Genomic DNA, 12569 nt, shown 5'->3' with positions numbered 1-12569 from the left:
TAGCGCCATGGTTGCCAATTGACAATTGTTACGTATCCATTTCTTCCTTGATTATTTTGTGCATATTACTTTAAATCATCACACTTATTTTACATTTCACGAGAAAGTGCCATGATTATTTCTAGCACAGTCACTTAAAATCATATCAAGTTACATAATGATTAAATCAGAAAGTAGGAGATGTACGTCACCATCATTTGTGATTCTTAACTCTTGTGCTGCTGGATCCATATATATATATATATATATATATATATAAGTATTCATATACTTGTACTTAGGTTAATCATTATGTATACATTGTTTGTTGTTTGCATGTATAGTTGTAGAAGACCTTACGAAAGTCTCTGTACTTTTGTCGTGTCAATAAAGATTTCCTATATATATATATGGGTTGTACATTATACAGCCTGTATGTGGGTCCCATGTATGTGCGGGTTGGGAGTTGTTTTTTTCAACTGAACGCGTTATTTTATGGAGACATATCAGATATGAGGGGAAAGCCTTTAAAAGTGGCAATCCCACTATTGTTTCTTAGAAAAATGCTCCACTGCTCACCGATGCAGGTCCTATTGTTGGCTGGTGACAACTCCCAGCCCGATGGACATGTGCAGCTGTACCCATCCTCCAGGTCATCACAGCCATGGGAACACTCGTCTAGATCTATCGTTGCATCACACTCATCAATAACTGTAGTGGGCGCAATGGTCAACTGTTACTACAAGTTGACTTCAAACAAAATGAGAAAATAATGCATGAATCCAGATGGATAAAGGACTTGCATTGGACGAACTCATTGGCGTTCGTTCTCTGAGAACATTGATTGACTAACTGATTATCCCACAGATTTATGTAATTGTTGTATCCCTTTGCTGAAATCCTAGGCAAATTACATCTTATTGTTTGTGTACTTGCATTAAGAAACAAATTCAGCAAGCGAAATTTCAATTGCCAAATGGTCTTAGTCAAAGTCTCTTCAAATAACTGATAGATAAGTAGAACTCTTACAAGTTTATCCCCCATATGCATTAGGTTAACACAATACAAATTAAGATGATTCGCAAATACACTAGGGGACTCACTTAGCTGATAGTATATAACATCGTCACCCGTGGTTGTGTGGCCGAAAGCTTCAGGATTTTGCACTTTTGAAGCCTGGCCGAGGGTACATTTCGTTGGCGTTTTGCTAGGCCAGTACTCGACTGAGAGGTACCGACCGGCTGATGCATTCATGTTGCGGTTGATACATTCCATCAGACACTGTTCCTCTGTATAGTTGTACAAGTCTACATCGTTCCAACCAGTCATTGCAGACCCATCAAATTTTAGGAAATCGTCGAATGGTTGCCCCACTGACAAAGAAAGTAAAAAGTCTCAAATTATACGATTCAAATAGACATTAGAGATGGCATAACACGATGGTCAAAAGGGGTTGCATTTTCCAATCGAACACGTGATGAAAACAAACAACGTGTTAAGAGTCACTAAATTCAATACCAATTTGTTCCTTTTTGGGGTGACTGAACTGCTAGTATCAATTATCCTGAAACTGAGAAAAGACCTACCGGGTGCATGGACATATGTCAGTAGTGATAACCCGAGGACCAAGATCCCGATGCACCTAGTCAACTCCATATCAACGTGTGTTATTAGAAGATACCCACGGGCCCACGCTGTTTGATTTGTCCAAGGTAGACAACACAATTCAGGGACAACTCAACCTCACACCTTACGTAGTTCTGTGACAGTTGCAAACTGTGTATGACGATGATTATACCCAATAATGCCATATACATTATGGATTACGTACACAAAGGAAGGAATTTGTTGACGACAGTACGTTAGGGCCATTATAGTAGATTGCATTTTCATAATGCCACTTCATGGTTTGCGTTATACAAGTGTACTTACAAATAGTTCACCTTCTTTATACTAAATTATAGTGATCTCCTTTTTATGTTACGATTTTGTTGAGACGAGGATTAATTGGCCTTTTGAATGATTTAGTTGAAAAGGATCTTTGAGATGACCATTACACTCCCTCTTTTTTTTAAATGTCGTGGAGAAAACATTTTCCGAGATATGGAGAAAGGAGCGTATTCATTTCAATTGGCCCCACGCGTGTACGTGCGCCCAGGTGCCACTCCCTCCAACATATTTGATGGGAAGGGATGAATAATCACATTGATGCAATTAGGAGTCATTCACCTCCGTATAACAAGAAAAATAAAATCTTTCCTTCAAATCAGGGAAAGTCCTGTCACCTAGAAGGGCGCAATGAACATATTCAGTAATAAGTGCTTGAATGGATGGATGCGTTTAGCCACTATTGTTATTGATGGCATGAGAAAAAACAAGAACAAAATACTCATCCTTAAACCAACTTTGTCAGCTTTTTGTTGAGCTAAGGGGGACGACACATGGCTTCAAAAGAAGTACAAACTTAATTTGATTTGACATAATGAGAATCATATAATAAATGGCTAATATCTCACATGCGCAGAAATGACGCAAAAATGTCTGTACGCTTAGGCGGCTACACATGAATTGTAGCCACATGCCATTCATTTCCGTGGTATTTCATTAGAAGTGCATTGAATAATTCATTTGCACAGGAAATGCATTCCTATGGCATTGTTGTGGGTTAGAGAGTAAAGATCTCAGCATCTAAAATTCCACTTACCAAGTGGCTCTCGTCTCTACCAGAGTCCTTGAATATGTTGCTGCAAAAATAGTAAACATATTGGCCGGTGTAGTTAGAGGGCCAAGAAGTTGGGCATAGATCACCATTGTTTGCAACTGTGTTACTGTCTGGCCGGGAGGTCATATTCACCCCATTTGGTATTTTTTCAGGAAGCAATGGAGCGTGGTGGAAATCTACATATAGGTGCCTCGTGTGGGTGGCGTGTTGGTAGAGAACGGACTTGTTGATGTATTACTGACACGGGGTTACGGAAACTGGCACAAGGGTACGGACACTTTTGTATCGAGGGTCTCCCATGAAAAATTGTCCCCCTTGTAAAATTGTTCCCCGTGAAAGATTGGTACGGACACTTGCATGTATGGTTGAGTCTTTTATTGAGTGGCCATCGCATTGCAGTTATGCAAAACAGATCTTCATTCCACAAGAGTCATCTGCACATCGTTGAAGATTTAATGATCAGAAGCCTATACTGCAGGTATAAATTTAGGCGTAAGAAAATGACATAAGACGCAGAATGCAAGGATAAACGTGACATGTACAAATAGTAGGTGCTTGGTCACTATGATAAATTAGTCTGGTATATATCATCGTATATGTTTAATAATATATATCTCAGAGTACTCAAATAAGTAACAAACATTAAGTAACTTTGCCCATTCATCATTCTATTGCAGACCTTATATTATATTACCTAAGTTCACCATGTATGTGGATTGTATTTTAAATGCATATTTACACCAAAACACCAATCATAAATATGTACTATATCAAGATGCTACTATAATTACTAGTACAAGAGTGAACCATATCTATAACTTAGTCATGATTGGTATTTTTTTCTTAAAGGTAGATCTAGTAGTAGACTGTGTTAAGTTGTATGATACCACCTCCATATTATCAAAGCTAACATCATGTTTCTGTTCTTTTCAACTGCACTGCATTTTAGATAGCACTCCAGGACATGGCAGAGATGAACCTGTTTATAACAAGAGGAGTTCAAGCTTCTCATAAGTTTCCTTCTTGGCATTTATGGGGGCGTTTTGAACCTATATATAAAAGCCCCTATCTTACTGGACCCGCGGCACGTTGGCGGCCTTGCTATGACTGAGTGATTTGGCAGACCGCTCAACGAATTTCATCGATTAAAAACGATTTTTTTTCGCTAGCTTTGTGTTTTGTTTTTTGTTGTCTTTTTAGTCACATACTTGAACGTTTTGCATGATATTCCCAATATAAAGTCAAGGGTAACACAAATCCAATTTAGGATGCAGCGAGGCCGCCAACGTGCAGCGGGTTCAGTGAGATAGGGGCTTTAGTTTACGAGGTAGCTGAAGTGCATCGGGTTAAGAAAGGTATCGGTCAGTTAGGGTGACACTAGCAACAACCGAATGTAGAATACAGACATGGGAGAATGGTTACAGTGAATTAGTCCTCTCGGTACGATCTGTGGATGATGTACGCACAAAACAGCAGGATAGAACCTAGCAGAGTCCCTAGAGTGACGACGCCTAACATCAGGTAGCGGTTCCAGTCGATATCGTACACCAGACACGCTCCTTTCGCGTCACAGTAGCGGGAGAAATAGATGCACGTGAAGTCCATGGCCATCCCGAACAGGAAAGGAGCAGCAACACCTGTAACAAACCGTATACAGGAGTTAGTAAAGGTAACAGATGAAGTGAGGGGTGTATTCAATGATACCGGCCCGTGGAGTTGGATGACCCCAAATCACAGAGTTGATATACACGTAGATGTTTTTAAACATCAATATATCAAGCTAAATTATCTGGGCCTATGCTAATATAGCAGTGATCTACTGATTTTTCTTGTACTACATGACACTGATACTTTAACAAAGTCCAGAATAGCTAGCTAAGAGTATCTAATTGTGCATGTCTCAAAAGTAGACTCACCAACAGCTTTGATGGCAAACTGTATCATTCCAGTCGCAAGGGTGGACTCGTCTTTGTTTACAACTCTGCAAAAAAGAGCAACAAGAAATCAAAGATACAAAATAGGCCATAACATTGATAGTGATAGCTTTATTACAAAACAATGCTCGAAGGCTAGTTGCTAGCAAAGCACAAAAATAAACTCGTATAGAACGTGTGTATTCATGTGAATATTACCGATTTGCGATGGTTTGGCACAAACAACATATGTTGTACATGTTTTCATATTCCACACATAACCATTACCCTCTAAATCAGGGACGGTTTACTGACTACCCCCTATCTATAGAAACATTCGAAATACATATCTCCATTAACATTTCCCCGCTCTCATAGAAATGTAATTACTTGAGTAACTGTCATTTTGGCGTGTCATTGACTATTTTACTGGGGGGTCGGACAACAAAAAGAGCAAGATCAGTTAATTTCTATTTATTCATTTCAACTTATTACTTATGACCGTATTGATGTACATGTGTACAAATTGTCCTTTTGTCCGTGACCCCTCCCCCTCCACTTTGACCTTGTTGAAAAGCGGCCGTGTGACCGAACAAGTATTTCAAAGCAAAATAAAGGCCCTGAATTGAAGTGAAATTGAATTGAAATTTCATACCTGAGCACTGCAGTGATGATGGGCGTGAAGGCGAAGAACGACACAAAGGCTACCACGAGCAGGACGATCATGAGGAAGATGAACTTGTTGCACTGTCCGAGAGAGTTGCAGTCGTTGGTGGCCACGGAGCCGGTGTAGTGCTCATCCTTGACCTTCATCTTCCCCGGGGAGATACACGAACAATCTGTGTACAACTAAAAGAGTGACAGGAACGAGATGTCAAAACCGGAGGTTCCGCTACTCTCCAAGCAGAGGAGTGGGTTCTGCATGTTTTTTGACGTGTTTTTAGACGTCTTTGTCGGGCTTTCTACTTTTTTTTCTTTTTTTTTTGTCTAGACAAAGAAAAATGACAAAAGCCCGACAAAACTCCTAAAACACGTCAAAACATTGCCGGACCCACTCCTCTGCTTGGAGAGTAAGGTTCCGCTACAAAACCGTAGAAAGCTGCTAGGAGGCCCATTTATAAAACTCGACCTCTGTTTTCCCGACCCCAACAACCCACGCACCAAATATCATGAGGATCCATACACGGCCTCTTGAGACATGATGTCGATAGAAACACAGACACACATAGGGCACCTGAAACATCACATTCTTGGTAAAGGTAATAAAGTTTATGTGTATAAGTTGTGATAGCAATAGAAGATAACAATACTGTATGTATCATTAGTTTCAATTATCTAATCATTATCTAATGCTGAACCCTTCTTCTAAAGGATTTTTCGAAAAAGGTTTCACAGAATAGTTGAGGTCCCGTCGGCCGACGGAAGGCATATATACCACCACAGTATTAGAAATGTACGCAGAAGAGCTAACGTTATATGAATGATTAGATATTTCAGCATGGTTGGCACCAATGAGGCGCAAATTGCAGTTTTGTTGAAATGTATATTGATATATTGATAGTGACTTATCTTCCGTAAAAATACTTTATTGCATTGCTTGATATCCTGACAGAATATCTTACCATGACGTCCTTGTACTTGGTATTCAAACTGTCCTTGCACCCGGCGAAGCACTGGTTGAAGTACATGATCTTGTCTGGGCCACAGACCGGGGTGAACTGCCGCGGACAGACGCAGTCCTTGTTACACTCGGCCTGGAGGTTGGCGTGGGGGAGGGGCTGTCTTCCCGACTGTGACCTTTAATGGGGGAAAATCATGATAATTTGACTGTAACACAGAAACACATATACCTACACAAACACACACATACACACACACATACATACATACATACACACACACACACATGATATATATATATTATGTATATACAGACACAGACACGTTTGACACGCACACACATACACACACACACACACAAAAATACAGACACACCAAATTCCTGCTCTGTGACTTGTCCTGATATGACTCATCAAAAGCATAATTGATCTCAGCAAAAAAAACCCTCCAACTCACGCTGTAGCTCCGTACTCGGTCATGATGCCTGCGATGGGTACAGGTTCACAGTACAGGAACATGCCGGGGATGATCGCCATGGCCACCACCAGGAACAGCCAGGCCAGCAGCTGGATAGAGTTCCGTCCGGACACCTTACACAGCCGCATCAGCACTCCGGAACTCAGCGTGCCCAGCAACGTCGCCGGGAGAACCACGATTCCTAGTGGTAGATGAGTAACGGGTTATAATTTGACCTAATGTGGATCCAAAATAAGCTTGACGTTTCTGCTACATGTCTGTAGCTATCCTACCTCTAGTCCATACTTAAAGTAACGGGTCATATATGACTTTTGTGAGTAACATGCTGATTTATTAAATTTAAAAAAAAAACTTTTTAGTAATCTATAGAGGAAAGGTACAAGAGTAACCGGTTATACATGCACATGGCTATCGTAACTGACATGTTGATCAACATTAGACCAAACTTTTGAGTACTACAGATTATAGAGTAGTGGTAGAAGAGTAACGTGTTATACATGACATTTTTAACGGGCATGCTGATTTATTTGATCAAAATTCTATCACACTTTTTAGTATTGAGATTATGGATGATCTTGATTTAAAAGCAAGGAAAAACAAGACATAGTAATAGAAATAATAGAAATCGCACAGACCTATCAGCGCACTGGCGTTTGCCTTTGTGAGGGAGAACTGTATCTCCAGGTACTTTGGGATGTACATGGAGAAACCGTTGGTGACAGCCGATATGACGAAGATACCGAGGAGGATGAGAACGTACACGCTATTGCTAAAGAGGCAACCCAACGTCGTAAACAAGCCTATAGGAGAAGAGATAACATCCATTATATTTATGTATATACGTGCATGTACAACATTCAATGGGGCAAACATTGCGGGATGTCCTTAGTGTTGAAAGTACGGCTAAACATGTTGGGGATGTCCTTAGTGCTGAAAGTACTTTCTGATACAATGATGTACAATTACTATAAAGAGAAAGGAAGCGTTTGTAGCTCCTCTGGCGTGATTTTTCTCTGAAAGATTCTTGGTCACTATAGCTTAAAGAAGCATGGAGTTGTCATGGAGCCACTACAAAGATTACTATACATTCAATCTAAATGAAATTGAAATATAGAGTCGTTGCGTGTAAGGGCAAAGTCTCACCTTTGTCGGCGAGGTATTGCCGCTCTGCAAGAGAGGGTAGGATCCTGGAGGTCTCCTTGAGGCCAACTTCGTGAGGCTTTTTCATCTTCTTAGGGAAGAGGCAGAGAGGAAGGCTGAAGAAGAAGAACGCAGCGGCAAGGGGGAGGAACCCTAACCACCACGCCCCTATCCACTGGTCGTCCGAAGAGTCGATTCCTAGAAGTGAACATGTAACAAAATGTTGAGAATATTGTAAAGTCTGATTTAGAATGATCTTATTTACATGATTTAAGAACCACTTATGTCGTTCCCCATTACTCACCATCCAACACATAGAACAGAAAGTCGCAATGCCACCTCTGATACTTTTCTAACACTATCTAGAGGGGGGTAAAAGTGCCCTCGCCAACTTTGACGTGGTATAACTGACTAACGACGTGTGCAAGGACTACCAAACGTGGTGACTTTTGACAGAATTTAGTTGGCACCAATTGTATGATAATAGAATAAGTTTCCTATTTTTGTGTTGCCATGCCAACGGGTTTCAGAGAGGCACATTTTACAAAATTCACTAATATCAAGCTTAAACAATGAGGTTTCAAGGTTTTCTTGTTCAACCACACTTGTTTTCCTACATTATTAACCTCATATACATGTATAATTAAATGTAACTTTCGAGGACAAACTTTTGATAAATCCAAGGACAAACTTTTCATTATTTCTGGAGTATCTGTGGCTGCTAGTTCTATTTGGTACTGTATTTTAAGTACCGCCAGATGTACATCTAAACCATGAATGCAAACTCACCAATCTTAGAAGGGCTGATGAAGAGGAAGTCAACGTAGTATCGAAGAACAAAGGAGCTGAAGAGGAGACCAAGAGCATTGCCTGTGTTGGGAAGGACCAGCGCTAAACCTGCAAATGAATACACGTTTTCAAACATGTTACTTAACATTAAATATGTCGGTAAAAGAATGTTGTCTGACACAATTAAATAGTGATGAGAGTCGTTATCATTTTATATGTTGAAACATGAAGGTAACATTTTATAAACAATATTTTCATGGTCTAAGTTCGGGACTTGTCAGCGGTCTTTCCAGTGACCTCCCTGTAAGCTGCTATCAAAATGCTGTATCTGTATCTTAAGCTGAAGGCAAAATGTTGCCACTTACCGATATACAATGGCGAGCTCTCCTTTGTCACGTGATCGTCGATGTACGTTGTCCCGAGGGGCAACGCGGGCGCTCCGCCAATCCCCATCATGAACGTGGCAACCGTCAACATGATGTACCAGAACAGATTCAGGGAATGGGATTGCTTGCAGTTCTCCACGTCGGTCGTGTTTTGCGCCTTCCCCGGTGTACAGACAACCTCTTGTTCGGTTTCGTTGATGACGTGTCTCGGCATGAAGAAATATGGCAGCGCAAAGATGACGCAACTAATTCCGATCAACATCGTACCGTACGCGATCCACTTGGGGCGATGCGACCCCTTCTTTCCACCGTAATAGGACACGAGGAGGACCATGATGAGGTACCCCGCGTCATGCCCTCCGTACATGATACCAGTGTACTTACTCTCCATATCAAACGTCTTCTCTAAAGTGGCCAAAATCCCAACTCTGTAGCCGATCGTCGTGTTGATCAAGACGCACACGATAGCCCAGATCACCGCGAAAAGTTTGGGACTCGCGCAACACTGACAGCAGTCCGGATGGCAGCAACCGCAGCCGCATCTGTTCTCCGGGTTCTCCCACTCGTCCCCGTTGTCTCCGAACAAGTCCTGCATACTGGACGAGTCGTCGGTGCCTCCGACGAACAGTCTACGGTGTAATGTTGCCGGGGACGCAGGAGGGCGTGGCCTCGGTTCCTCTCTCTTCTTTCCCGCCATTAGCCGTTCCGAGTCTTCATCGACTAGTGGCTGTAGATCTATGTCAGACATCGTGATGGTCGCACTTGCCCACACCTGAGAAAAAAAGCCTGCGGCAAAAAGAAAGAAAAACAGTGTACAATGTTTACCCACGCATTCCAAAACAATACGTTTTTAGTAGTGCTGCGTACCGGTACTGTGTACCGGTCCTGTACCGTAAAAATTGATTCGGTACAGGTCCAAAATACCGGATCGTGAAGTACCGGTACTGTACCGATATAAATTTACACCAAGTATGTGCTTATTTTGTGACTGATCTCATGCAACACCAAACGTGACCAAAGTGATACCTTGGAACAGCGTAACTAATATGCAACAGATCATTTAGGCAGGCCGGGAGTTTTGATAGCAAGGCCAAGGGAGTTTGGCGGTAGCAAACCTAGTTATGTTCTTTGAATAAAGATACTGACAAGTTGAAATCAGTTTATTGCAGAAGTTCAGAAAAACACATGTTAATTTTTCATATTGTTCTGGTACAGGTTCAGGTCCGGACCTGTACCTAAACCTCTGTACCGGTACCTGTACCTGATGTTACGTTTAGGTACGCAGCACTAGTTTTTAGCCTATAAGGTACATATTTATGCCAGAGCCATTCGAACAAGTTCAAACGAGATGATTATACTTCATGGAACATTCACATATGCATTACACATAAAATTGGACTGAAAAGTGCAAACACACGAAATCACGTATGCCGGGTTTTGTCCGACAATGTTTAATGAATTAACTAGACCGGTAACTGATGGTATCTTACCTAAAAGAAGAATAACTAACCTTGATGGTTGAATGGGATCATATTGCTGATAGCTCAAACTAAAGACATATTGCAAAGCATGAAATTGGTCTTGCTTAATCAAGCATAACATGTGACAACATACAGTATGAATCCACACACTACATGTCATTGATAATGAGTTTCAAAACTTTGTCACCTGCGAGTACGACTTTTCTGGATTAAATGGAAAGATGGAAAGCTCGAAAGTTTTTAATGTTGTCTTTTAAGCTTTCTAATTGCAACATTTTATGTTACTGTCCAGAATTGTCTGTGGACATAGGCTGTCACCTGACACTTGTTAGACAACTTCGTCGCAATGCAAAATGGCGCCCATCCAAGATGGCGTCTACATAATTTTGTTAACTTTGCTATCACATGTAAAACTACTCCGTCTAGATTTAACTCATTTTTAGCAAAGGTACAAAAATGACACAATTCTACAAAGTACTTCCTTCACTACTTAGATTGCATTCTAAGTCAAATATAATTAGTCATATATGATCATGTGGTTTGCCATAACATTTTAATATATTGAGTAGGCAATTTGAACACATATTAATTTTGCAGTTAAAGTTTGTAAATCTTAGAAACGAGTTAGGTCATATTAAAACATGGAAAGTGGGACCTCCTAACATATTGCGTTCACAAGGAGCAAACTATTAGTATGCTCAAACTATTAACAGCCCAACACAATTTGGGCAACCACCTGCCACCCTCCCCCTCCCCCATATCGTTGTTAAGACTCGGTTTATTAGAGACCCAAGACAGCACACTAGAAGTTGAGAAAGTCTCCAGTGAAACTTAGATGACTTACCTGGTCAATAAAAGGTTCCTTTAAGGAATGCCAACCTTCTCAAGTCGACAGAACAGTGGGTAGAATTAGAAATCAGTGTGTTAGATACTGTCCTCGAAGACCCTAGATGTTTGAAACTCGTCGAACCAGTTCCACCCTGTGCTTACTAGTCCCGGGCGTACAAACGTTTATGCCAGGATCCTGGTGAAAGGTGTTCGTTACGCTCCACGAGAAACAACAATGGATCACTTGGGCGTGTTAGCAGCCTGGTCGACTCCGTGTTGTGGGGAAACCTCTAGTGCATGCGTCTGAAGACTTGCACTCAGTTGCCATTCAGTTAATTCTCTTCCCGATCTTTTCCCAACAACGCCAGTAATAAAGCAAACAGTGCTGTACAGCTTGCTTATGACATAGAAATGATAAAGCCGGTAAATGCCTGTCTTTATCTATTGACCTGTTGTCAATTCTTGTTTATGTACACGGACTTAAAATATCAAAGCATTCAATTTGTTTCCTAATGCGATATACACCTGTTCAGTACCACCTATATGCAAAACACCAAGTATGAAATGAAGTACTCATGACGTAATAGTGCTAAAACAATCAGTGCAGGGTAAAAAGAACGAAAAAGAGGCCAGAACATTCATTATAGAAAATATATCAAAAGGAGCTAACTTTGTCGTGTGTGAAAAATTCAGGGTTGAAGTGTAGCATTTTCCAACGGTGTCTTTTAAAAGTTTGGACAACGACCTAGTATATACGAAGCGTAATGGATATATTGCATTACATCTTACGATATTACTTTATTGATTTTCATATTCAAAGTCAAAATGAGCGGTGCACATGGAACGTCTTTGAATTATACCAGTTATATTGTCCAACAAGTACTTATGAGAAGGCCAGAAGTAAGCTAGGAAACGGTACATCAGGAAGTTAAGGAGGAATATGGGTATGTAACAAATGTGTCAATGATCAAGACTGTCTTTGCCCTTACACATTACATTGGAGGTAAAGTCAACTTAATTAAATCAAGGAGTAACGGTCACATAGAATTTGACTAATTAATTCAATCAATTTAGACCAATGACTTTGCAGGTGCAGAACCCTGATAAAGTATGCCTAAATATATACCTTCTAGGGCTATACCTGTTACCGTTTTCTCCAGTTGAAAACAAACCTGTTTAAGTTTTTTAGAAACATTGATTGTTTTATGACTAGGCAAACAAACAAGAATATAAC

The 12569-nt window shown here is 40.7% G+C and overlaps 1 protein-coding gene across 1 annotated transcript; it reads right to left on the bottom strand.

Annotated features, from left to right (window-relative positions):
• Positions 1-3061: 3061 nt before the first annotated feature.
• LOC136430087 (solute carrier organic anion transporter family member 3A1-like) lies at positions 3062-11704 on the bottom strand. The gene is made up of 10 exons (XM_066420377.1): positions 11352-11704; positions 9006-9812; positions 8641-8748; positions 7855-8049; positions 7347-7511; positions 6691-6892; positions 6237-6411; positions 5270-5463; positions 4618-4682; positions 3062-4338 (listed from the first exon to the last, which is right to left on the bottom strand). Exons 2-10 carry the CDS (start codon positions 9772-9774, stop codon positions 4130-4132), a joined length of 2082 nt encoding a protein of 693 aa, XP_066276474.1. The 5' UTR covers positions 9775-9812; positions 11352-11704; the 3' UTR covers positions 3062-4129.
• Positions 11705-12569: the final 865 nt, after the last annotated feature.

The sequence above is a fragment of the Branchiostoma lanceolatum genome, chromosome 3, assembly GCF_035083965.1.
Source record: "Branchiostoma lanceolatum isolate klBraLanc5 chromosome 3, klBraLanc5.hap2, whole genome shotgun sequence".
In the NCBI taxonomy this organism is placed as follows: Eukaryota; Metazoa; Chordata; class Leptocardii; order Amphioxiformes; family Branchiostomatidae; genus Branchiostoma; species Branchiostoma lanceolatum.
This window is presented reverse-complemented; position numbering and strand designations above follow the sequence as displayed.

What these genes read in the sequence shown, in the direction of transcription:
- LOC136430087 (XM_066420377.1), bottom strand. Translation starts at nt 9,774, where the DNA reads ATGTCTGACATAGATCTACAGCCACTAGTCGATGAAGACTCGGAACGG. An exon ending in AAACGCCAGTGCGCTGATAG is followed by an intron (nt 6,893 to 7,346) that starts GTCTGTGCGATT and finishes ATCTACCACTAG; the next exon opens with GAATCGTGGTTCTCCCGGCG. An exon ending in GTTTGCCATCAAAGCTGTTG is followed by an intron (nt 4,339 to 4,617) that starts GTGAGTCTACTT and finishes GGTTTGTTACAG; the next exon opens with GTGTTGCTGCTCCTTTCCTG.